At 40.9% G+C, this 27,925-nt stretch overlaps 1 protein-coding gene across 6 annotated transcripts in view; it reads left to right on the top strand.

Moving 5' to 3' along the window:
• The window catches only part of ERLIN1 (ER lipid raft associated 1), a 28,301-nt gene extending 3,220 nt beyond the window's left edge, over positions 1-25,081 (top strand). For 3 of the 6 annotated variants that reach the window (XM_069980832.1, XM_069980834.1, XM_069980835.1), the window contains exons 2-13: positions 428-487; positions 4,631-4,744; positions 4,880-4,961; positions 9,015-9,061; positions 11,981-12,042; positions 13,396-13,521; positions 14,304-14,381; positions 14,481-14,535; positions 15,030-15,121; positions 15,979-16,068; positions 16,361-16,440; positions 24,637-25,081. In XM_069980832.1, coding sequence (XP_069836933.1) covers positions 4,632-4,744; positions 4,880-4,961; positions 9,015-9,061; positions 11,981-12,042; positions 13,396-13,521; positions 14,304-14,381; positions 14,481-14,535; positions 15,030-15,121; positions 15,979-16,068; positions 16,361-16,440; positions 24,637-24,831 — 1,020 coding nt within the window. In that variant the 5' untranslated portion in view covers positions 428-487; position 4,631 and the 3' untranslated portion in view covers positions 24,832-25,081. The remainder of the gene's footprint in view (positions 1-427; positions 488-4,630; positions 4,745-4,879; positions 4,962-9,014; positions 9,062-11,980; positions 12,043-13,395; positions 13,522-14,303; positions 14,382-14,480; positions 14,536-15,029; positions 15,122-15,978; positions 16,069-16,360; positions 16,441-24,636) is intronic. The other 3 variants (XM_069980831.1, XM_069980833.1, XM_069980836.1) reach the window with 1 other exon arrangement.
• Positions 25,082-27,925: the final 2,844 nt, after the last annotated feature.

The raw sequence follows: 27,925 nt of genomic DNA, 5'->3' as shown, positions 1-27,925 counted from the left end.
ACACACAGCTGCAGCCATTGAATACTGAAGAAAAACACACAATCTTCTTCCAGAGAGTAAACACCACACTGAGGACAGAGGTTACAGCTACACTTATGTTTTCTCCTCCTCCTCTATATTACACAGGATATCTTCATATTACACTGCTGCTCATATACAGTCATTCAGCATCCAGGAAGAGAACAGCACAGATCTCCCCCCCCCCCCCCCCCCCCCACACACACACACACACACACAATGGACTCTTCCATCTCAGAAACAAACTGCCAAATAGTGACGACAACTTTTCCATGACCCCCCTTATGTAATAGGGCCAGTGTCCTATTAGAATGTAGCTTATAATATATATTCATGAGCAAAACTTGTAAAATTCATATCAAAACTCAATTCTACATTTTTTTAAAGATTTTTTTTTTTTTTAAACTAGCTCCGACTCTGACTCCATGACTCAGACTCCAACTCCACAGCCCTGATAGAAAACACCTCGGTATGTTTCCACATTAAATGATGCATACAGTATCACAGCCAGAACCCTTTGCAATCTCTGGGCTCAGCACACCCTCTATGCTAAGCTGTAATACTGCTGTATAAATGAATCATAAATCACAGGGATGTAGTTGGGTGGTGCCATGTTAAGCCTTCTGTGTAGATGCAGCACTTGGCTGCCCAGCTTCTCATCTATTGGACTTCCAATCACTATAGAGGCGAAATAAAGCAGTTCAGATGATGTAGGAAGTCTTGTTGAAAGAGTATCTTGCATCTCAAGGGCACTGTGTTCAATTTTATTTTTTTTTGTGTGTGGTTGTGTTTTCTTTAGAATAAATTGTGGGGAGCCAAAGGTTGCAGAAGAGTGTGTTAGGCTGGGGTCACGCTGCATTTTTGCAGTCTATTTAATGTATATGTTTTATGATAAAAAAACTTATGCAATTGTGTGTAATCTGTTTTTCCCTTTACTTTCATGGGGGGGGGGGGGAACAGATCAAAACGGTTGGATTTTTTTCTTAAGTGTACACAAAATGTGTTTGTGAAAAGCAGCCATTTAAAAACTGATACGTTAAACGGGCTGCAGATACAGTGTAAACCCGGCCTTATTCTTTGTTTACATTGGCACCATGCCTTCAATCCATCATGGAGCCGTGCTGCATTAATTTTCCTGTATATTCTGTTTATATGTACAATATAATATATTCTGTATGAGCACAAAACTATAATTGCTGCCTGCCATAAAAATGTAGAAACTTCTGATGGAAAGATAGAATGCCAGTGTGAACAGATCTAAGGCTTGTTCACATCGTGCTTCTGTGCTTTATGGTATAGATATGTTGGCAAAATATCAAAATGGAAATGACAATGCATCTGTGCATCGTCCCCATTAATTTCAGTGGCCCGAATGTAGTCAACTAGTGACTATATTTTGTGTGGTTTTAAACCTGACCATAGTCACTAGCGGAGTACATTTAGGCCATTTTCTATACATCCATTTTAACATTTTGCCATCGGTGCCATGGAGGACACAAACAACATAAGCCCTCCCTCTAAAATAACCCCTAGCTTGATTTTGCAGGCATTCTGGAGTAGCCTTGAAATATAATTCCTACTCCAAAAAGAAGCCCTAGTTACAGTCAGCGCCTCCAGTGCTGGGTTATGTCATGTGAGGATAGGCATACTATAGCTCCCAACTGTCCTGGACTAGTGCCTCCCTACCCCATCATGGCAGGGCAAAATCTAAGTCCCAATCCAGAGTCTCGCCTCCTCAGTCCACAGATCTGCACCGAATCTGTGAATAGATTTGTTCATTTACGTTCACACTGCTTTTTTGCACTTCTTTCCAACCACATATTTTGTGTATGCGGATCCATTTTTCTTTTATTTATAATAGATGTCAGTAGTAAGATGGACCCAAATAGATTCACCCAATTGCAACCCCCCCCTTAAACGTTCTGAAATAATCTGCTCTACCTGGGGTACCTACTCTAAGCGCCCTATTCCACCGGACGATTATTGTTCGCATAATCGTTAACGATCTCAAACGACCGCTATTGCGAAATACCGGAAAACGTTCACTCATTTCCATGGAACGATAATCGTTACTTATGATCATATTTGCGATCTGTTTTTCTTCGCTATTTATTCGCTATTGCGTTCCTATCTACTGTGAACGACCGAACGATGTCTTATTCAATGCGAACGATTTGCAAACGTTTTGCGAACTCAGTATTACAGATGTGTATGCATGCGTCTTCACTATAGAAAATCTCACATTTTAGGGTGCTGCGGCTGTATGGGCCTAACTTTTGGCAGATACAAGCAGAGCTTAGCCATGTACTTGTCGGTTTTTTGTGCATTTTACAGTTGTGCTGCCAGTCTAGTATTTGGTAGTAGTTCTGTTTACAGATTTTGGCAGGTTTTCAGAAGCTGTTTGGTTAGGCAGAATGTTTGCATACAAGAGGTTGGGCTCCAGCAGCAGCAGCTGCTTGCTGGGACAGCTGAAATACTCATGTTGCAATATGTTCTTTCTACAAACATCTCTGGTAAGACAAAGTAATATACTTGCAGAGAAAAAGTTAATGAAGCGTTGGTATTTGTAGACCATGTCCAGGTGATTCGCACAGGAGAAAAAAAAAGTTTTCCAAATCTGCTGCTTACATTGGCAGCATGCAACATCATTGTCTGGGGATCTGGATCCCTTCCCCAACACACAGTTGTAACATGTACAGATTTGTATGGTGCCATAGAAATAAATAGGTCTAAATGGTCAGGGCTAAAATAAAATGTATCTTTTGGTTGTAGATCAGTATGGTAATTGATTTAAATGGTAAATTAACAAAATATGTTTTTTTACCTACCTATTTCTTATAGAACAGTAAAGCAATAGTTTGGACAGATTACACAATCCACCTGCTGACATGCAGATTTAGCACTTTTACTCTTTGCACGGCAGAGTTATAAATCTGCTACACAAATCTGTGCATATTGGTTCAGATTTATCGTCACACATTTCCACACTTGAGCTTTAATCAGTTTTCTGAAGTTTCTGGATGGATTTATTAAATCTGGTATAATTTGGCATACTGATAAATTTGCTGGCGCATTTACTAATATTTGTCTGAAGAAGAAAAAAATTTGGCAGAAGTCATGGGCTTCAGCCAGGACCACGTATGTGTGAATGTTGCCTTATACCTGGTTTTGTCTAAAATACTGACCAAAATTCTTAATATTAAGCCTAAGGCTGGGTTCACACACTGTATACTTCAGGCAGTATTTGGTCCTCAAGTCAGGTCCTCATAGCAACCAAAACCAGGAGTGGATTGAAAACACAGAAAGGATCTGTTCACACAATGTTGAAATTGAGTAGATGGCCGTCATATAACGGTAAATAACTGCCATTATTTCAATATAACAGCCGTTGTTTTAAAATAACAGCAAAAATTTGCCATTAAATGACGGCCATCCACTCAATTACAACATTATGTGAACATAGCCTTTCTGTGTTTTCAATCCACTCCTGGTTTTGGTTGCTATACAGCCTCACAAATACAGCCTCAAATATACATAGTGTGAACCCAGCCTAAAGGTGGAATTCCTAGCATACATTTGTCACCCATCCACCTATAGGTTCTGGGGCTTCATCACATCCCTACATGTGGGTGAGGAGGTAGTTAAATGAGCAACATTTGTGTTTCACCACATTAGTAGAACAGAGGTTCACATAAATCTTATCAATGTGGGTGTTTGTAGGTGTTCCAGTGATGTGACCCTCTGTGGCCAGGGGATGATTTTTTTTTTATGTAAAATTCTTTCAATCTGTTGTCTATTTATTGGTAGAATGTTACATTTAGTGTTAATGTTTAGCCATTTCTACAGTTCTTTACATAACACAGAAATATATATTTTAAAACAAATCAGAAGCAATTGACTAGATGTGGAAAGGAATGTAAATCTGCATGGAACTTTGCTTACAATATGGTGTCAGACTTCTCATAACTGAAGTCTAGGACTAGTGTCAAAGGGCTTAAACAATCTATAGAGGTCTGATCTATAGATTGTGATATCACAGTGGATGCACGTTTGGACATCACTTGGGTGGGTAACTTTGACTTACATAAAGCCGCCATGATGTACAGATAAATTGTTGCTGTCATTATAAAAAATGCCTCAAAGACTTATTATGGAGCTTGCCTCACACAGCAAGATGGAGATGACAGGGATTTAGGGAGAGAAGCAATCGTGTGCTTCTCCTGGATATATCTAGAGATCATTGGAGGTGCGCAAAATCAGATCTTGACCAATCAAGACTTTTTTTTTTTTGTAATGGAAATTAATCTTTGTCATTTTTAGCACATAGGCACAGGAGCTGTGCCAATGTGATGAGCAGTAAAAGCCCAGCTGTCATTGACAGTCAGCTTTTGCTCTAATAGATGCGGTCAGGGAAACCTCTAGGAAGCATCTAGAAACAGATCCTGTGGCTGCACAATCTCAGTTATGTACATATACAGCCTTTTGCACAAACAAACCTTGTACAATGATGTATAATGATGTTATACTTGTTATAGGGTAAAAGTATGTGATTTCCTACTTAGAGCTAGCCTTATACATGACCCATGTAATCTGACCTCTATTTCATATGCAGAATGACCATGGCACAGCTGGGAGCGGTGGTTGGAGTGGTAACTGTCTTGGTTGCTTTGATCCTACATTCATCTATACATAAAGTGGAAGAAGGTCACCTGGCTGTGTATTACAGGTAAGTCATATTAACTGAAACAAATTAAACTTGTGTTAACTTTCTGCTCCAGTAAAAACTGGACCAGAGAGAAAAAGCAGAGACAGATTTTTTTACTTTCCACTTTCCTTACTTAAATTGTTTTCTTTTTTACAGAGGTGGAGCGCTGCTAAGTAGCCCCAGTGGACCTGGTTATCACATCATGCTCCCTTTTATTACGTCTTTTCGATCAGTGCAGGCAAGTGATCAAATGTTTTTAAGGGGGGTGGGAAGAAGCGGGAGAAGCTGCCTGGATGATCCTTTGAAGTCAGCAGTGGTTTGCTGCTGCCGCTCCTGTTGCATGATGCGACAGACAGCAGACAGTCACTGACAAGATCGTGATTTTTTTAACATGTTGAAAGACTGCGATCAGCCGACATTGTGCATGTAGGCTGATCGTGGTCTTTTAACATGTCCTATTACACTAAACTATTTTCTCCTGGAAAGACTGGTAATGGGCCAAGTACGGACAAAATTCTTTTGGTATAATAGAGCTTTAACTGCGCTTAGAGCAGAGTTAAAGAGGACCTGTAACTATATCAAATTAAGGAAACCAGGAGGCTCATTTGCATATGTAAGAAAAGCATCATCGGGGAGGCAGTTAGATGATCTACTGGCTTCCTTAGGGCGCTATTACATGGAGTGATAATCATACGAAACGGCCAATTTTTGCTCCATGTAATAGAGACAATCATCAGCCAATGAAACGATATGACCTAAAATCATCATCATTTGCCGACTGTGCGTTGCTATGTGTAATAACAATGACGATTTGATTTAACAAACCGTTTACATCATGTGGTTTTTTCTTGTTCTCTGCTTCTACCATGGTTCCACACACTGCATTTTCAGAGAAACCTGTCTGAGCTGACAGGCCGCGGCAGTCCCGGCCAGTGATTGAATGAAGGGCCTGTACGCTCAGACAGGCTGCTCTGAAGCTGCAGCATGCGGGACTGAGGTGGAGTCAGAGAACAGGAAAAGACCAGGAATGTGGACAGGTGATGTAAACTGTTTGGGCACGGGCTGCACAGAAATCGCTAACAATGTCCATGTAGCTCTTGCTAAACGATATTCTGGCCGTGTAATAGGCCCAGTAGATGAGCATCGATCTAGCAGATCGGCACTTATCGGCCTGTTTAATAGGACCCTCGGCCTGTTTAATAGGACCCTTACTTTCACCTAGTGACAGGTTCTCTTTAAATATACTTACCTTCCTCAATCTCCCCTGCTGCTGCTGTTATTTCTGTTATGTATAGAATTAAAGTGACTCTGTACCCACAATCTGACCCCACCAAACCACTTGTACCTTCAGATAGCTGCTTTTGATCCAAGAGCTGTCCTGTGGTCTGTTCGGCAGGTGATGCAGTTATTGTCCTAAAAACTATTTTTAATTCTGCAGCGCTGTGTCTAACGGCCGGGGCTTACATTTGTATATGCATTAGGCTGGCACAACCTCTCTGTCCCTCCTCCCCGCCCTCCTCATCATTAGGAATGCTCCAGGCAGATTGCCTCTTATTCCCCACCTGTGTGCATAATGAACATGGGCTGGATCGTTAAGACACCTGTGCAAAGCTCAAACTGCAGTAAATGTTCCTGGATCATTCCTAATGATGAGGAGGGTGGGGAGGAAGGACGGAGAGGTGTTGCCAGCCTAATGCATATACAAATGTAAGCCCCAGCCGTTAGACACAGCCCTGCAAGATTAAAAGTTGTTTTTAGGACAATAACTGCATCACCTGCCGAACGGACCCCAAGACAGATCTTGGATTAAAAGCAGCTATCTGAAGGTTCAAGTGGTTTGGGGGGGACAGATTGTGGGTACAGAGTCGCTTTAAGAACGTCTTTCGGCTATGTTCAAACTGTTTACGAACAAAGCTTATTGTTTGGCACTCAAAACAATGGCTGTTGTAGTGAGTGACAATTATTTCCATGGCCGTAGCGAATAATGGCCGTTGTTCAATACTTTCTGTAAAAAACAGCCATTGTTTGCACTGCAACACAGCTGTTTTAATTGAAAACAATGTCTGTTCTTTTCATAAAAAAATATGCTGTGTGAACATAGCCTTAGAATGCAGATGCACTTATTTAGGGTCTTGAACACACAGGGATCATACTGTTTTTCAGCCAAATTTCAGCCAAACTTTAGATGTATTTTGCTTGGTAACTGCCCTATTTCTCTTCTACACACTGAAACTTAAATTTAATACGTTGGACAATGAGACAAAGTATATGTTCACACTGAATCCTGTAAGGTTGTGATTACAGCTCTGGGCTATAAGGCATGCTGTATCTGGATTTTATACAATATATGTAATGAAATAATGAACAAATATGGGCTAAAAATTGTTTGAGAACATGGCCTAAAGGTGAACATGCAAATTTACCTACTAAAGCACAAGCCTGTCTTTTATGAACATAGACTAAAGCTTATCCAATGTATTAAAGCAAAAAGTATATACAGGAACTAACAATTGCTTATCACATATTGAATAGGCCCATCTTGAGCGTCTTAGAGGAATTTTATATGTCTGTTACCAGATCAAACTTGCTTTTTGAAGGGGTACTCTGGCCATGGAAAATTATTTTATACATTGCTGTCCTTCGGTAGAACATAAAGATACTATTCTTACCACACCACTTTCCACCGGTGTCTTTGGTTCCCCCTCCCCCCGAACGATCCCACTGCCACTTCTGACACTAACTTGTCTCAGCAGTAAAAGCCCCCTCATCCAATCCCTGGCCGCAGCTCTATCTTGTCTCAGTCAGTGATAGGCTGAGAGGGTTGTCACTGCCGGGATAAGTCAGTCTCAGAAGTGTTGGCGGAAACGTTCAGCAGGGGGCCCAAAGACACTGCAGAAGGACACTGGGTGGAATGTGGTGAGATAAGGAAAACATCTGGAAAAGCAGCAAAAGTTTTCCATAGTCAGAGTATTCCTTAACTCGTAACCTTTTACTCCTGCACACATCCATAATGGTTTTGTGGTCCACAAAAACACAAATCTGTAGTGTGAGGGCAGGCATGATCAGGGAAATGCACAGATTGTGACGGTTGAGCTGGAGCCTGAGTCCGTCGGGCAGCTCTTCTGACAGATTGTGTTGTTATCTCATGGGACTGTTTTGCCTGCTGGAAAATCCTTGCTGTTTTAAGTTGCTGTGAATAAAACCCTGCACCGGCTTGTGGACCTCCTGTCTAACGTCATCCAGGTCACTCTGTGTACATTATGTGTAAACTTAAAACATACTGTAAATCTTGGTGTCTCCGTGCTGGACAAAACCCGAGTCCTTTGGAAATTTGGCTTTTACTAATATGTAGGTGGAGTACAATTTCAAGCTGCACAGACTGAGGAGAGGTGCTGGGTTCTCCATCGACTTTACTGTTAAACCTGCTGCAGGTTATCAAAATGCCTGTATCTGCAAACAGTCTCTGTCACCAGTGCATTGACTGACAACAGGCTGCTGCGTACCGCACTTGTCTCCAGTAATTATGTGCTTAGGCCAGCTCTGGATAGTTCAGTTTGAAGCAGGTCAGAAATGTGGATAATTACTTTGTATCACGGATTTTCTGTCTCCATACCCAAGATAAACGACAGATTGTTAATATACTGGGGTTACAGGAATAAATCTATTTACTTTAGCATTGTAGCCTGAGGTTAAATTACAGAAGCAGTTGAGTCTATGAATACAGTGTAATAGGAAGACTGCCAGTGGGGGTAGAATTACAGTGCTAGTTATCTGGATCATAGGTTAGATCTGGCTGCAGTGGAGGAGGTGCACTGTAATGGTTGATAATTGTTTGACTGCAGACACATATTCCCTCTCTGTTGGTAACCTTTGACCCCATAGGTAATAGTATTTCTGTACTTCATTGGGAAGTTGACTTAATCCTTTTCAAGGCCAGTTATGAAAGTCATATGTCATCTTGCTTAAAGTGCTGGGACAGTATAGTGTCAGCAGAGAGAGATACTGGTTACTGCATATGTTAATAGAATCGGCATTAGAAAAAAAAGACACCCCAAAATGTGTCTTATATTTCGCAAATACACAAGTGTGTGTGTGTGTGTGTGTGTGTGTGTGTGTCAAGATCTGTTCTCAGGGTAAAAGTAATACTGACCTAAGTACATATATAGCTCATTGCTGCATATGCCAGATATCTAGTTTCATGGCTGTGATTCTGTAAATGCACAGACATGTATATAGATGTGAACAGGTGGGTTTAGGCTATGTATTGATGATAATATTTATTTTTTTTCAGACAACTTTACAAACAGATGAAGTGAAAAATGTACCCTGTGGTACCAGGTATGTACACACAAACCACTTTGACATGTCAGGGAAAAAAACTTCACAAGACCACTCAAGGTGTTCTTTGGTGACTGACACTGGCAGACATCTGCATCAGCCCTGTATTCTTTTACTATGACAGCACCTCCGGAGAGATTGCTTCTTATAGGAACAGGAACACAGGTTGAAAAGCTCATCCCTCAGAGCTACCTCCATCTTCTAGTGTTTTCCTGTTCTTACTAGGCTCAAGGCAGATGTTTCTAAGGGTGGTATTATACGGGACGATTATCGTTCAAAAAATCGTTAGATCATTTGGATTTGAACAATATTCGTTTAGTATAACAGACAACGATTAAACGACCAATGAGAAATCGTTGGTCATTTGATAGAATTTGGACCTATTTTTATTGTTGATCATTTGCAAATCGTTCACATGTCGCTACTGCGAACTACGTCTTGTTACAACAGGGAGGCCGCAAGAGCGATCATAAGTAATGATCATCGCTTGGTGTAATTGGGTGATTTCAGGTCGTTCACCATAGAAGTTGTTGGAGATTGTTTATCGTTAATCTTAGAAAAATTGCTTTGTGGAATAATACCCTAACTTGTAATCCTGTGGCTGGCAGCAGGGTTATTCAAAAGATATGCCAGGCAGCCGGGAATCAGTTCTGTCACCTCTTTGTGGGTGCCTTCTGGTCCTGTCCCTTCTGCTGTACTTCATTGGTTTTAAATGCATCACAGATTAGATTGCCCAGTGCAGCCTTCTCTTTTTCCTATGTTGTAAAGGAAAATTGGGGTCTTCTGGACCAGTGTTGATGGGGGGGCTATCACATTGAATATTCTTGTATATTTACAAACTTGTGGCCCTCCAGCTGTTACAAAACTACAATTGCCTTTATGCCTGGACAACCAAAGCTTTAGCTTTGACACCTGTGAGGTAGGAGATTCCTCATGCTGCTTAATGTTGGCTATAGAAGGGTAATCTGCAGTGCCTAGCCCAGTAAGTATCTGCCCCCAATGGGGTCACTTTTTTTTTTTTTTTGGCCAACTTTTACCTGACCAACCTTATCTAATAGGGCCAGTCCTGATATAGGGAGGAACCTAAATGTATGTCAGAAAAGGTTTTTCAGGTTTTGATAAATAAGGGGTTTAGATTAATAGAACATAAAATATATTGATATTGACCAAATGTATTGAGTTATATATTTATAAAATTAACATAAAAATAATAATAAAATAAATTAAAACATTTTGAAAGATTCTTTTTAAAGCTGATCGGTACATTTTTTCCCCCACTTCTGCAAAAACTAGCTCCGACTCCACAGCCCTGCAAAACACTGATAGAAAAACGAATGCAATTGTGTGCATCCGTTTTGCTCCGTTTTTCCATTGACTTCCGTTTAAAAAGGATCAAAAGGTATCTGTTTTTTCTTACGTAAACAAAAACGTACTTGACCTTATTTTTGTGTACAGATGTGTTTTCATCTTCCTTTTTTTTTTTTTTTTTTATATAATGGAAGTCAATAAACGGATCAGAATGGATGCACACAAGACAGATAAAAAAAAAGATAGATAAAAAAAAACGGATTGCAAAAAGTACCACCTAACTACCCTTCCATGCCTGATTGACAGCTGCCAGCTCAGCTCCAAGCAGTGTAAGGCTGCATTCCCACGTTCCGTGATCCTGACGGATTACGGACGTGGAATGCATGTACCGGAGGAGATTGTATTCATAAGCACCGCGCTGTAATGAATCAGCCGCGCGGTGCTGTTACTACAGCGCGGCGCTTATGAATACAGTCTCCCCCGCTCCCAGCATTTAATTAAAGATGCTGTCCGGGCGCGGAGGGGCTCCGGTACATGCATTCCACGTCCGTGATCCGTTAGGAACACGGAACGTGGGAATGCAGCCTAAGGGATGGGAGGGTAGAAGGTGCTACAGCATTTCGAGGATCCAGGAGCTCGGGAAAGCCTCTAACACTTTGCACTGGAGAATAAAAGCATTTTTTTTAATGTTCTGGAAGTATGAACTGGTATATGAAAGGTACCATGTGTTTCCTTGACCTAACAGCTATTTAACAGTGTCAGCTGTTTGGAACGTGAATTCTGATCCTTTGGTATGAAAACAACTTGTGATTTAAATGCTTTAAAGTACCTCAAGTGTATTTTTCAGAAATGGCTATTGTGCAGCACTGTGCATTTCTGTAATGCGCATGTATTTTGAATTTGCTGCTGGAATAGAGTTCCGAGCTCCGTTCTTTCCATTCCCCTCCGCATCCCATCCCTAGTGAGAGACCCAGCGCCATGTCTTACATGGAAATGGACACTCCGTCTCCTAAGGTTCCACTATATGTGGTGAGAAGCTGGAAGAACGCTGCTCAGAACTCAACTCTGGCGCCAGATTCAAAATAGATGTACATTACCATGCATGATTGTCATTTCTGAAAAATACACTGGAGGTACACTTTAAATATGTGATATCTAAATGATTCATTTAAATCCTTCTTTTTGGTATGTTTTCACTCACTGTGGCAGCAGATTTCATTAGGGAAGTTAAAAACCTGCAGTGTGTCCACCACATGTGAACATACCATAACGGGAACCTGTCAGATTCTTATTACTGACTAAGCTGTGAGTAGCCTGAAACATAAACAGGTATTATCATGACCACTAGTTATGATCTAATGGCTTTCAAACCTATTAGAGCAGGCAGAAGCTGGTGCTATGTTGCCTGGATGACTATTCATGCTGTTCCATATGAAAGTATGAGGGAGCCTGTCACTGTTTCATGCGGCCTGTGGTTCAAGGAGGACAAAACTCTTGAAAACCTGTATCTATGCTTTCTTATTTTGTGGTGTTAGTGCTCCTTATTTCTTTATTTACTGTTTGGTAATAAGTTCTTGTTATTGTCTTTTTTCTTTTTTTTTTTTGTTCCAGTGGGGGCGTAATGATTTACTTTGACCGTATTGAAGTTGTCAACATGTTGACGCCTTCTGCAGGTCAGTATTGCCTAGACTTTGGTATTTTATCTGTCTCCACAGATCTACATATAAAAAAAGTCCAAGAATGTGCATCACCAGTTTCTAATCTAGAGTTAGTATTATGAAATGTTTTCTGTATGCGGTTTATTAGCCTCATTATAGGCTTTGCACAGCTTTGGTGAAGATTACTTAAAAGCTTTTACTTCCGCCCTGCTGAGAGAGAGAAATGGATAAAATAACTTAAATATATAAAGCTTACCCAAACAGGGAATCACAAGTGGTCTGTGGGTCTGCAGGGAAAACCTCTAGCTAGTTAATAGCATCAGCACTGAGTCAGGTTACCGGCAGTGTAGAGAGAGAAAAAGTGATCCACCAGACTTGTGATCTACAGCCCTGTAGTGTCTGTAACCTGGTAGACAATGCTTTGTAGTAAATAAAGATGAGTTTAGATGGACTGAGCAGGCCCTGAAAACAAAGTCTATCTCTGTATGTACTGAGCTATTACACAACATGATTTTTCATGCGACCAGACCGCACAGATGATCACTGGATCATTTTTGAAGCCCCTTAAATTGTTTACACAGGACAATGTGCCACCGATAACAATGTTTTTATTTTCTGCACAAAGATGCATCAGCTGAAGAATGAGCATTTTCTTATTCTTTTGGCTGATTGCTGTCGCTTTTACACAGGCCGAATTGTCAAAGAGCCTGCTGCACAAATAGCTAAACATAGACACAACACAGAGGATATGCTTAAAAGTTTTCCTGTCATTTGCAAAAATGCTTTCATTGGTTTGCGTTTTTTGGCTTGGTTTGGGTGTTAAAGGGGTTATCCAGCGCTACAAAAACATGGCCACTTTTCCCCCTACTGTTGTCTCCAGTTCAGGTGCAGTTTGCAATTAAGCTCCATTTACTTCAATGGAACTGAGTTTTAAAACCCCTCCCAAACTGGAGACAACAGTAGGGGGAAAGTGGCCATGTTTTTGTAGTGCTGGATAACCCCTTTAAGTTTCACACCAATTGTTAGAACGAGCCAGAAGTGTAAAGGCTCTGCACTTCACTCCTTGCTGTGAGCTCCATCTGACTGCATAGAAAAGGCTCCAGAGGCAGTGGAGCCGTCTTTTAGTGACACAGATAACAGTATGCCAGGGAGAGAAGCGCATAGCTACACGTTTCTCCCTGCTCATTCATAATATTCACTGGGGGTCTCAAACCCAGACCGTGACCAGTCAAAACTGTTGACATGTCACTGAAGCTATAGGCTGGTGTCTAGTTGAACAAGGATTGAGATCTTTTGTATCAGTGTAGCAAACTGTAACTAGTGAACTTTAGTCTGTATGGTAATACGCACTTATAACTTTCTTTTCAGTATATGATGTCGTAAGGAATTACACAGCAGATTATGACAAGACTTTAATCTTCAACAAGATCCACCATGAACTGAACCAGTTCTGCAGCTCACACACCTTGCAGGAAGTGTATATTGAACTATTTGGTGAGTGTTATGCAGGCATGGACTGTTGGTCCCCGGAAAAATAGAAAAATCTTAATGAAAATTTGTGTTCTGCTGCATTTTTCTCATTCATTGTTTTTTTTGTTTTTTTTTAATCAGATCATTTTTATTGATTTTTTTATTTTTCATATGAACAGCAGTATAAACAGGGCTGGAATATACAATGTAAAGTAACTTTAGATAAAATAATAAATCCAGTCCTTCGAACCAAACAGCTGTCCAAAGTTTTTTTTTTCTTTCCTTTTCATTCATTCATTCATTCATTCATTCATTCATTCATTCATTCATTCATTCATTCTTTCTTTCTTTCTTTCTTTCCCCACTCATGTACAATAAGCATCAAATCTCAATAAAGAAATGTCTGATAAAAACAATAGTCACGTAAGGAGAGAAAGTGTCAAACCATTAAAATGAATAATCCAGCCACATTTAGATATGCTTTGTGTGAGTATACCATAAATTTAGAGACTATTTAGCAACATTTGCATAGGATTTCTGCAAATCTGTAGGAGAATAGCATTGGGTATTCCTGGTGTATCAAGCCAACGACACCAAATGACTTCAGATTTGTGATGGCACTTGCTCTTTTTAGATATTCCCATCCAGTTTTATTTTATAGTTCATACTTTGCTGCTGTTTTGTCTTTCATCCAGTATGGTATTTGCACAGAAACTGTCCTGCTACAATTGTCTGCACATGTTTTGACTACTTTTTGCTGTTCTGCATTCATTTTATTTATGTATTTATTTATTTTGTCTGTACAGATCAGATAGATGAGAACCTGAAACTGTCACTCCAAAAAGAGCTCAATTTTATGGCTCCTGGTCTCACAATACAGGCAAGTTCTGGTTGATAAAAACTTAAAAAAATTATCTAGTATTACAATTGATTGAACAACCATATGAACACTTGTTTTTTTTTTTTTGTTTTTTTTCAGGCAGTGCGTGTTACAAAGCCAAAAATTCCAGAAACTATTCGAAGAAACTTTGAATTAATGTAAGTGCTAAATGTTTCTGAATTCTCATACGGTAAAAAAAATGGTGTTTTTGAAACCTCAGAAACGTGCATTTTACCTTTCCTGTTTACTTCAATGCAAGAGGCTCTTTTAAAATGCATGTTTTCCAAAAAATGCACTGATCAGTGATATGACACTTCTTTGAGGTGTTTCTGCACAGCTACACTGGGTACAGAGTCGCTTTAAAAAATTTACTGAGCAAGAATACAGTGTGGGAACATATCCTAAAACTGCATATATTTTATGTTTATTACTTGATAGTACTGAGGTTTACAGTTTTACTGTTAAAAATCTTTGGAACTGTACTTGTCACTTTGTTTACTCTGGAACAGTTTATACAGCAGTTGTATAGAGAACTAGTGTTATGTATAACCTAAACAAAACGCTAAGTACTGCAGAAGGCCCTGTAGGAGGTTGTATTTACTAATGTTTGCAATGTCTGACTTTTATATTATATATATATTACTTTTCCTAGGGAGGGTGAAAAGACCAAACTCTTGATCGCTGCCCAGAGGCAAAAGGTAGTGGAAAAAGAAGCTGAGACGGAGAGGAAAAAAGCTGTCATAGGTAATTAGGAACTTTTACTCCTTGCTGCAAGAAGAAGATACTACATGGTGTCTAGATATATTAGCTAAAATAAAAGACTGAGGCTCCAGCATTGGCGTGCTAGTGTAAACTTCACTAAGCATCTGGTGTTCATCATGGGATGCCATGTCTTGTTTTTAGTATGTGCAAGTGTCTGTGTGGTATTTTGCCATGATTTTAAGTGGTAGCAAAAGTAAGCAATGTTTCAATGCTTTTGCAAAATTGTGCCAATGGCGTACTGCTCCCACCCGAAATGGCAGCTCGGCATAAAGTCTATGATGACCGGCCATTTACTATAGAAATGGGACATCAGCAGAGTGGTCGGCTCGGTATATGGGGCCAGCGAGGGAGCGGGAAATGTAAGCATACATCACTGTCTTGTCCCACACAGCATGGATAGGTAAGAATTTATTCCGGACAACTTTTAACTTGTGTGCCCAATTTAACTCTAGATTGTTTAATTAAACATAACTTATGCTACTATGTCAATGTAGAGAAATGATTTGGGGGTTTATTAATTGAGATGAGCGAATCGGGTTCGAGTCGATCCGAACCCGAACGTTCGGTATTTGATTAGCTGGGGCTGCTGAACTTGGATAAAGCTCTAAGGTTGTCTGAAAAACATGGATACAGCCAATGACTATATCCATGTTTTCCACATAGCCTTAGGCTTTATCCAAGTTCAGCAGCCACCGCTAATCAAATGCCGAAAGTTCGGGTTCGGATCGACTCGAGCATGCTCGAGTTTCGCTCATCTCTATTTATTAATTGCTTACACTGACCAATGATATACTTGCTAGTGGATTGCTGTAGAATTTACAAATCATGTTTATTGACAGAGGCAGAAAAAGTTGCTCAAGTGGCCAAAATCCATTTCCAACAGAAAGTCATGGAGAAAGAGACTGAGAAGAGAATTTCTGAGATTGAAGGTAATTCTTTTTTTTACTAGGATATACTCAATGGGGGAGATTTATCAAACATGGTGTAAAGTGAAACTGGCTCAGTTGCCCCTAGCAACCAATCAGATTCCATTTTTTATTTTCCAAAGAGTCTGTGAGGAATGAAAGGTGGAATCTGATTGGTTGCTAGGGGCAACTGAGCCAGTTTCACTTTACACCATCTTGCCTTTGTAAGAATAATGTAATACACTATGCATTATCAAAAACTAAAAACTAATTCAGTTGATTTTGTTATTTATTATGATTTTTGTTTGTGTCCTAGACTCTGCTTTTCTTGCGAGGGAGAAAGCAAAAGCTGATGCTGAATATTATACTGCTTACAAGCTTGCAGAGGCTAATAAGGTGAGACGTGAAACTGTGAAAGGCATATTCTTTTGTGTGCACAACAATACACATACAGACATATCCATAAATTACACAAAGCTGCTAGCAGTAGCAGTTTTTGCCCGTACTAGTGATACTTGTGGAGTACTAAAAAGTACTACTTAGTAGTATTGGTTCATTACATTTGTAAAATGGCAGTGCTCACAGTTCAATTCTGGCATTATGCAAAGATCATACACTGCTCACAAAATGTTAGGGATATTTAACTTTATGGAAAATGTAATATTATATCATAAAAGGTAGAGCATTTAACCCTTTGAGGACCAGGCCCAAAATGACCTAGTGGACCGTGCAACTTTTGATCTTTGCGCTTTCGTTTTTCCCCCTCCTCTTCTAAGAGCTCTAGCACTCTCAGTTTTCTATCTACAAGCCATGTAAGTGCTTGTTTTTTACAGGAATAGTTGTACTTTGTAATGGCGTCTTTCATTCTACCATAACATGTATGACGGAATCCCAAATATATTATTTATGAAGATATAAATTGGTGAAATCGTAAAAAACAATGCAATATGGTAACGTTTGGGGGGTTCCTGTGTCTACGTATATACACTATATGGTAAAAGTGACATGATACAATTATTCTATAGGTCAGTCCGAACACAACCATATGCAGGTTTACGCAGTTTCTCTAATGTTATATATATTTTTTTTTAAAAAATGAAATCCTTTTTTTTGGCAATTAATTATAAATAAAATAGCCCTATTGTGACGCTTATAACAGTTTTATTTTTTCACCTATGGGACTGTATGGGGTGTCATTTTTTCCGCCATGATCTCTAGTTTTTATTAATACCATATTTGTGAAGATTGGACGTTTTGATCACTTTTTATTTTTTTTTTTTTTATATATAATGTAACATTAAATCGGTAATCCGCTCACTTTTTTCCCCTCTTTTCGTGTACGCCGTTCGCCGATCACAATGACGCTTGTTATATTTTAATTGGACAATTACGCACGCTACGGTATATTATATGTTTATTTATTTTATTTTTATATGTTTTATTTATATAATGGGAAAGGGGGCTGATTTAGACTTTTATTGGGGGAGGGGTTTTGGGGTAGTGTATTAGTGAATTAAATTTTTTTTTTTTTTACACATTTGAAGTCCCTTTGGGGGACTTTTACATACACTAAATTGATTCCTACACTGATGATTGCTATGCCATAGGCATAGCATTGATCAGTGTTATCGGCGATCTGCTCATTGAGCCTGCCTGTGCAGGCACAGTGCAGCAGATCACCGATCGGACCGCACGGAGGAAGGTGAGAGACCTCCGGCGGTCCGTTTTAATGATCGGGACCCCCGCAGTCACACTGCGGGGGTCCCGATCGGTAAGTGACAGGGGACTCCCCCTGTCACTCACACTTAAACGCCGGAGTTAATGACACGCGGCAGCGCGATCGCTGCAGCGTGTCATTACCGGTGAGGTCCCGGCTGCTGATTGCCGGCCCCCACCTGCTATGAAGCGTGCTCCGCTCCGGAGCACGCTTCATAGCCGGAAAGACACCCAGGACGTATAGTTACGCCCTAGGTCGTCTGGGGACAGACTTCCATGGCGTAACTATACGCCCTGGGTCGTCTAAGGGTTAAAGTGTCACTGTCGTGTTTGCTCAGTGATTTAGCTGTAAATTAACTTTTTTTTTTTTTTTTTTGTCCTGTTTTAATGCCTCATCTCCCTCCACCCCTCCCCTCTCCATAGAGAACAATAAAGAGAGAGGGGACAGATCAAACTGCTTTCTCATGATAAAAATGCTTTTTTCGGCTAATAAACCGAATTACAAAGTTTCTTAAAATCGCCTGTACTATTGATATCTGCAACAAAAAATTAAAACGACAGGTACACTTTAAGTAGAAGCCAACAAAAATTGTTGAGTAGCCAAGTAAAAGCCAACAACAGTGGGGAGGTATACCACCAACTGTAAATGTAAATGTCTCAATAACTTGTCTTGTGCCCTTGAGCATCTATAACAGCTTGGCTTCCCAGTGATTCAGTCTGGGGAGAGTGCTAATTCAGGTACGTCAGTCTCCAGCAGCCGTTCCCTGATGATGCCACCTTGATGAGCTGCAGCACTGTGGTGTTCATGTAGCGACACAATGACTGGATTCAAGTAGTATGGGCTTGTCACTGTACCATTCACAAAGTGTAGGGCAGCTCCGTATTGAGTAAATGCACCTGCTAACATCTGGTGACAACAGTGGATGCGCTCTGCTTGAGTCTCCTACATTGCTGGCAGCCATCATTTCTGCTCATGAATAGACTTTCATCAGTGAACAGTCCAGTGTAGGAGGAGAGCGCTATGCATCACCACTGCATGATTCTACATAAATGCCCTACTTTCATGATATAATATCACTGTAGCGTGAACTTTTTACAGTTTCACCCGCAAGCCAAGTATCCCTTTTTGTAGTAGCGTATATTAATCTAAATAGATAAACCTTTTAACGTATATAGCCTTGTTTATCGATGAAAGACAGTCTGAAGAGTGAGCACTATTGAGGAGGCTGCCAGGCTGTGACACTTGAGCAGCTCAGCCCCATCTCCTTGACAATTGGCTGAGAAATAAAATGGTGATTTTATAAGTTTTGCAATTACCAGATATTCAGTGGTGTCTGCAGTGTCTAAGCATACATGTTTATGTTCTTAGCGGCATGGATAAAGCGGTACTCTGGGGACTATTTTTCATAGATTTATAGAGAGATAATAGATTGCTTTGATAAAATCCATATTACTTTGTAATATAATTTCAAAATAAATGTATAATGTTAAATAAATCCACTTCCTTTGAGTGGCAACACGGGCCCTCTGCTGCCACCAATGTTCGTGTCAGGAACTGCAGGTATGCTTTATATTCCACTATAGCAGAGCGCAGCAGCTTCTCCACAGCAAGTAGTGATTGCTGTTCCTATTAGTGGTTCTAGCAGAGTAAGCAGTAATAGTATACCCTGTTTTGTATAGCCTACAGTACAGAGGGGCGGGGGTGTCTGCTCTGTATCTACTGTGCTGTGCTGAATCACAGCAGGGGATACTGCTGCCACTTTAAGCTATATATAAATAAAAAAGGTATAAATTTATTTTTATTAAAGTTATATTACAATGTATTAAAAAATAAAAATTAAGTCCCCTTTAAGAAGAAAATCACACCCTACAAACATTTAATACTTGGGGGGAAGACATTGTACTCCCAGGAATTTCTCTTTCTTAGTTTTCTTTCTAATCACTACCAGGGCTGTGGAGTCGGTAAGCCGCAGCTCCAACTCCGACTCCTGAATTTTAGCAGGACAGACTCCCAACTCCTGCTCCTTCATAAATGGCCAGTCAGTTACCAGGGGAGTTATTTATCACACTGGCTCAGCAGCTTCTCCCTAATGTCCTACATGATCCTGGGGCGACTTCTGAGGGAATAAGGAAAGATATAAAGCAGCTTCTCCTGTGTGAGCAGTGGATGCAGCCAGTCTCCAGCCTCCATGTCATGAACTACTCACAACTAGACTAGATGGAGCAGGTGGTCTTTTCCTGTTGACAGTCTTCTATGTTTCTAACTAAATATTCAGTGTCCTATTAGAATGTTGCTCATAAAATATATTGATGAGCAAAATTCATATCAAAACTTAAAGGGGTATTCCCCCCAAGGGCTAAAAAAATGAAATGCTCCCAAACCTAACTGGTCTCACTTACCAAGTCCCCCTGAGTGTTTTGAGCCGTCCCCCGTCTTTCTAGCTGCTGACATTCCTGGGTTAAAAGTTTTTCTAAAAGGCCTCTTTATATCCAAGATGGCGGCAGGAAACTACATTACCCATCATGCAGTTCTTCTCTTAGCTTTTCTGCCAACTATTCCTCATTACTACATTGCATGAGGGAAGTGGGGCTAGGTGTCATTGCCATACAGCAGTCAGAGAGGGAGACTGATGTGCAGCAGCTCCTGGTCAGGTCTCTGACAGCTGACACCCTTCCCAGCCCTGCTGCAGGATCACTGTTTGGGCTGTGTAGCCCTGTCCATTACAGCAAACACCCCCTCCCCCGACCCATGCTTCTCACTCTCATTCTCCCTTGGTCTCCTGCAGTCCAGTCTCTAACAGCCACAGCTTTATGCAAATGACAGAGAGTCTGGGGCTTCAGTCAGAGAATGAGAGATAAAAGCCAGGGGGAGGGGGGAGAGCTGCCCGGACCGAGATACACAGTGAGGAAGAAAGTTATCAGCATGGGGGGAGGAGGGGGGAGAGCTGCTGAGGACGGAGCTACACACAGTGAGGAGACTAAAGAAACAGTGGAGGGAGTGACAGCTGCCAGGGACCCGGATCAGCACAAGATCAGGCGACACAGTGAGGAGACTGAGGGAGCTGCAGACAGACTTCGGCAGCAGGGGCTGTCAGGTGTCCTCACTTCAGCCTATTGAAGGGAGGGAGGGAGGACACGTGACTCCGACTCAGAGGGTGGGGGCCAGGAGAGGGAGCGTGTCGGGGTGGATTGGACTGAGCTCATTCTCTGCCTGCACCTTGGGTGAGGAGACAGGAAAAGCAGCAAAAGGACACAGAACACATCATAACTTGTATTGGCCCATATGTGAAACTGGGGGTGGGCTTTTACATAGTGTAAAAAAGATTTTGGGGGGAATACCCCTTTAACTCCACAACTCAGACTCCACAGCCCTGATCACTACTACAGTTATATCTAACCCTTCCTAGAGCCTTACCTAGACTCATGTAGCATGTCAGGCTACATACTTTTTACTGTTGTTGTTGCCTCAACCCTTCATTGATCTTTCAAATTTAATAAAAATTTACCATAAAAAAATACATGATGATGATGATGCTGAACATGATGATTATTGATTGCACAAACAAATTATACAGAGTGTGTATTCTACTGCCACCTCTGTCCATGTCAGGAACTGTCCAGAGCAGTAGTGTTTCTATGATGATTTTGTTGCTGCACTAGACAGTTCCTGACACAGACAGAGGTGGCAGCAGAGAGCACTGTGTCAGACTGGAAAGAGTACACCATTTCCCTATTTTAAAGGAGAAGTCCGGCCAAAATTAATTTTTTATATGTTATTACTGATGGAAAGTTATACAATTTTCTAATGTACATTAATTATGGGAAATGCTCATACACTGCTATTTCCCTTAATTTAGTGCATCAGGAAGTGTTAGAATTATCTCTGAAGCAGTGACGTCACGACGAAAGGTGTAATTCCTATGGAGTGTCCAGCAGGGGGCGCACTATATATAGAAGTCAATGGTACTCATTGACTTCTATATATAGTGCGCCCCTGCTGGACACTCCATTGGAATTACAATGGATGTGTATGTAAAATGTAGTATACAGTGTTTTTGATTGAATACATTTATGAAATACTTTGGGGAGCAAGTGTCCTTGCTCCCCAAAGTATTCCATAAATGTAAGCAATCAGTACATAACAGTAAGCCCGCCGAATCGCCGCTGCCTGCCGCTACCCAACGCCCGCCGCTCTGGACTACTGAACTACTACTCTCCCCACCTGCTCATAGCATGCACAGGTGATGGGAGAGTCGTAGCTGGGTTTTATCTCCGAGATCGCCGATGCCGCGCAGGGGAGCCGCTAATCACTGAAGCCATCATCCCCCTCCTGCTGCTTTACTCTCTGAGATATAATCCGTCTACTACTCTCCCATCACCTGCGCATGCTATGAGCAGGTGGGGAGAGTAGTAGTTCGCCGCTGCCGTGCAGGGGAGCCGCACATCACTGCAGCCAGCCCCCTCCGCTCCCCCTCCTGCTGCTTCCTTACACTATCTGATGGCTGACTCCCCGCCCGGCCGCCGCCACGTGTGATCGGAGAGCGGCAGCCGGGCGGGGAGTCAGCCATCAGATAGTGTAAGGAAGCAGCAGGAGGGAGGAGCGGAGGGGGTTGATGGCTGCAGTGATTAGCGGCTCCCCTGCGCAGCATTGGCAGCGGCGATCTCGGATATATAACCCAGCTACTACTCTCCCATCACCTGTGCATGCTATGAGCAGGTGGGGAGAGTAGTAGTTTAGTAGTCCAGAGCGGCGGGCGTTCGGTAGCGGCGATTCGGCCGGCTTACTGTTATGTACTGATTGCTAACATTTATGGAATACTTTGGGGAGCAAGGACACTTGCCCCCCAAAGTATTTCATAAATGTATTCAATCAAAAACACTGTATACTACATTTTACATACACATCCATTGTAATTCCAATGGAGTGTCCAGCAGGGGCACACTATATATAGAAGTCAATGGTACTCATTGACTTCTATATATATATAGTGCGCCCCCTGCTGGACACTCCATAGGAATTACACCTTTTGTCGTGACGTCACTGCTTCAGAGATAATTCTAACACTTCCTGATACACTAAATTAAGGGAAATAGCAGTATATGAGCATTTCCCATAATTAATGTACATTAGAAAATTGTATAACTTTCCATCAGTAATAACATATAAAAAATACATTTTGGCCGGACTTCTCCTTTAATTTTGTCTAATTTCTTGGAAGAGCCTAAAGATGATGATGATGATGATATGAATGGGGTTTTAGATGAGTGCAGTTTGTGTGAAAACTTTGAACTTTGAGAGAAATTATTACAGGACATTGCCAGGAATTTACAGCATAACAGCAGCTTCCATCCCATTAATAATTTTCACATTTCAAAGAACCACTAAAATCCTGTGATTTTCTTTTGGTAGGCCTCCTTTAAAACCAGTTTATCAATTATATTATGGAAATGCATCATAGAGCATTCCCTGACACATTTTTATTAATTTATACATTAAACCAGTAAGCCTGCAAAGCTGAAATAAAAATCAAATTCCCTGACATTTCCTGACGGCACAGTCAGCAGAATTCAGGCAGCCTGTATCCCTATATAGTGACTCACATTCTCAAAGGGGCACTTGTGATGTGTTCATTCTTTCATACATGCAGTACTATATATGCTGATTACATTTATATTTATTTTCACTAGAAAGTCTTTTAAAGTTGCTTGGTACTTGGTTTCTTTAGATAAATCTGTTTTTGGATTTACAAATTCTGGTTTGCTGTTTTAGTGTTCCATTAAAAGTACCATACAAGAGTACAGAATCAAGGGTGTACTCTCATTTGGAAAATTTGTTCCTGGATTTTGGGACTTTAAGTCTGTTTCATTTATATGACAGTTTTTTTTCTGTAGGGTCCCATTCAGGCAAATGGGAAAGTTACGAAAAGTCTGACACCTGTAAATTGTGAAGAATTGATAAACAGCATGCAGCCCACAGACCACACATGATCCATGACGCTTTTCTGTTCTGCCCCTAACTACCCAGGGCACAGACATGCTTGCTTATGTTGGCAGCATAATTGGGTCTTGCATGGTCTATGCCTAGTGACGATATCAAGGTGGTGCACAGCTGATAGTTTTACCTTTAGTACTCCTTAAAAGTGTTATTCTTATTTACTGCATATCCACTGGAAATTACTATGTGAATCCACTGTGGGAAAATATAACTGTGTGGACTAGTTATCTGAGACTGACACACACACACGCATATGTGCTATGGGCAAAATGTACAGATGAGCTATCCTTAGGATACGCCATCAATAGTTTGGTGTGGGTCTAACACAGGACCCCTGACAATGAACTGTTTGTGGCACTGGCATACACAATGAAGCTCAGCAGGAAGCAGACTGCTCTGTGCATTGTGTAGTGACCAAGCTGGGTTACTGAAGTGAGTGAGTGCTTAGCTGCAGTAACACACAATGGCCACTACACTATATACAGCGCTGTCTACTTCCTATTGTGTTTCATTTTGTATGGCAGCACCACAGCTCTGGAAAACAGCTGGTTGTTGAGCGGTGCTGGGTATTGCAACCTTACCTATCTGATATCGATGAGGATAGGTCAGTTAATACATTTTGCAAGGAAACCCCCTGTTAAAGCAGACCCGTCAGAAGATATATTTCTTCTTACCCTGAATCTTATTGCAATGCAGGGCATACATCAGCCAGGCTGACAGGCAGAAGCTTTTTCTTTCAGCCTAGACCAGCCTGGCATAAGCATTGTGATGTCACTGCCTTTAGTTTCAGTGTTGAATAACTGCTGACATATCCACTTTAAGGTAGGTATCCAGCGTTTTGTCTGCATCTGTTAATTTCTTGTGTTACACTATTTCAACAGATGAAACTGACACCACAGTATCTTGAACTCATGAAATATCAAGCTATATCTGCAAACAACAAAATCTATTTTGGAAATGATATTCCAAGCATGTTCCTGCATTCCTCACCTACCGAAGTGCCACTCATGCAGCAATACGCAGGCCTAACAGATGGTCAAAGTAAATCTCAGAAAACTAAAGGCAAGAAAGTATGAAAGTCTGGTAAAGGAATATTCAGTATAACCTTATGGACCTGAAGCAGAAGCTATGTGGATGTATCTCAAAGAAGCACAAGAGATCTTGGGAGGGCAACCATAGAGCATCGACTGCCACTCAGTATGCCCCCTCAACCATTTGAAGATGTTTCCTTCAGCCAATTTGATTTGAGCTTCCAGTATATGTTTTTTTTTCTAGTTAAGAGACATAAACTTTGGCAAATTTGATTGTGGATATTAAGGGAGGCAGCATGTTCAGCTTTCAGTAAGCAGCTGCACTTTATGCAAACACTGGTTCTTAGTTGGTACACACATTACATCTTTTGGCATATGTTTTTGGCAAGCCCAACTATATGAAAGGCTTCTTCCTATTACCATGCATAGGTAAAAGTCTGTAAGGTGCATTTATAGGTGAGGAAGATTAAATTGTTGCACTACACGACTGTCATCTCTTCAGAGATCCTATGATGTAAAGACTATATTTGAACAATGCAGGTGACGCAACCCTAGGTCTTAAACCAATGACTTCTATAGGTGATGCCTGCCAGAAACATTACTTAAACTTTTCTTACAGGAAGGAACTGGCCTAATGTTTTTACCTGGAGCATTACGTCTTACGGCGTCAACTGTTCTACAGCTGCTTTTCTAAATAGAAAGTTTATAATTTGTTTTTTTATTTTGCAAAAAGTATTCTGTCTTGTGTTGAAGGAGCTGCCCCATCTGTCCGGTCTATATGCCTTTTAAAATTGGTTTCTATGCATCTGAGTAAAATAAATAAAGCAGCTTTGCTAATACTCTTAATAAGTATCCTATTGTCAGTGTCATAGTAACAGACTACAAACCAACCCTATTCTCTGCTTCTTCCTAAGGCTCTTTTTACACCATGTCAGTAGCAGTATGTGTTGGGAACTCTTCGAGTGCATAGAGCAAATATATTCATACTCCCCAGCCACCTGACGGAGGCCAAAGTTGTTTCATTCTTGCATCCATTCTTGTTGTTTCCATCAGGGTTTGTAGTTTCCTGCTTGATGGAATACTGAACTTTTCCACGGAGCAGGAGCCAGTAAAAAAAAAGGTATACTATGCAGTTCTCTCTTTTTTTTTTTTTTTTTTTTTTTTTTTTTTAAATAATATACATGCCATTAATTGGAGAGTCTTGCAGTGTATACCCCTGCTAAGCACCATGTAAACCTGGTGTGAAAAGAGCCTAACGTGCATCTAAAATATTAGAAATAAGTAGAGAATAGATGGGACTAGATATAAAGCAATAGAATACTTTACATAGTCTACTAGCAAAGTTGACTCAATTTTAGATACATTGCAACAATAAATCAGAATATTGGTTGCAGAGGTGTACGTAACCCTTAACAATCCCGTTGGTGCTTTTCCCTCTGGGTATGTGCACATATGTGCATTTTTACCACATTTTTGGTAAAGGTGAGAATTACATTTCTGTATTTTTCACAAGAATAGTGGCAGAACAGCAATGAAAATACAATGTGAACATACCCTTATAGAAGCCCTTTCTTACTAAAAGTTTACTTATTCTGTCATCTGTCTGTCATGTTTTGGTTATTGTTCTCATGTTGAAATACAAAAACATTTACAGTTTAGTTAAACAAGGAGTTCGGCTATGTTGCTCAGTGCATACATATGTACATAATCATACATAATAATTATATATATATAATTATTATAGTACTACGTTCATGATCATTTTAAAGAACACAGATATACAGGTAAATATATATTTTATAAGGTGTAATCCAGCAAGATGTTTAAAAAATGAAAGACAATGCATACAAACCTACCCCCATCCTTTGCAGCTGCTGTTCTGACTGCTTTCAGTCCCGGCTTCCTCCGTCACGTCAACCCTGCAGGAAATACCTGCTCAGCCGGTCACTGGCAGCAATGGTGACCCGCCTCAGCAAGTGGTTTGCTCAGCAAGCATTTTCTGCAGGGTTAACATGTCAAGAGGAAGCGGGGAGCAGCTATGATAGTATCTGTGTGGCATCTGCTTGGGATCGGGGCAGGTGAGTATGCTTTTTTCTTTTTAAAGCAACCTGACTCCATTATAACATTTTTACCATGCTAGGATTACTACTTTTAAAGGTCTCAAGAAATATATACAAATGTCATATGATCACTTGCCAAAAGGAAGAGAATTCTAAAGCTTACAAATCTTTTATCTTGCAATGTGATTTTTCTTTTTTAAGTTGAAATTTGGGCATACAGTCTTAAAGAGCATCTGTCACCAAAATGCTGGTTTCTTTGTTTGTCCCAATCCATTTAGAATGATATAATAAATATATTTCTCACAATGTCAGGGTCATTTTCTGCGTTTAGCTTGCATCGTAATCCTACTCTTTGTATTGTATCTTACATTAAAGTATTTCAAGATCTACATCAAACAAATCTTGAATTTTAGCCACTGTGTATTACAGTCATGTCAAACTCTGGCCCGTAGGCCAAATCTGGCCCGTGGTGCCATTATTTTTGGCCCGCCAGGCAATTCAGAGTTTGAATTACATCTTTTCCGCCATTGGGGAGGGTTGGCTACTATATAAGAGACTACGGGGGAGGGCTGGCTACTATATGAGACTACGGGGGAGGGCTGGCTACTATATAAGAGACTACGGGGGAGGGCTGGCTACTATATAAGAGTCTACGGGGGAGGGCTGGCTACTATATAAGAGACTACGGGGGAGGGCTGGCTACTATATAAGAGACTACGGGGGAGGGCTGGCTACTATATAAGAGACTACGGGGAGGGATGGCTACTATATAAGAAACTACGGGGAGGGATGGCTACTATATAAGAGAATACGGGGGAGGGATGGCTACTTTATAAGAGACTATGGGGAGGGCTGGCTACTTTATAAGAGACTACGGGGGAGGGCTGCCTGCTACAAAAGATTATTGGGGAGGGCTGGCTACTATAGAAAAGACTATGGGGGAGGGCTGGCTACTATATAAGACTACGGGGGAGGGCTGGCTACTATATAAGGCTACGGGGGAGGGCTGGCTACTATATGAGACTACAGGGGAGGGCTGGCTACTATATGAGACTATTGGGGAGGGCTGGCTTCTATAT

This window comes from Dendropsophus ebraccatus, chromosome 8 (genome assembly GCF_027789765.1).
Source record: "Dendropsophus ebraccatus isolate aDenEbr1 chromosome 8, aDenEbr1.pat, whole genome shotgun sequence".
Classification (NCBI taxonomy): domain Eukaryota; kingdom Metazoa; phylum Chordata; class Amphibia; order Anura; family Hylidae; genus Dendropsophus; species Dendropsophus ebraccatus.
The sequence above is the reverse complement of the archived record's forward strand: the minus strand, read 5'-3'. Positions and strand labels throughout refer to the sequence as shown.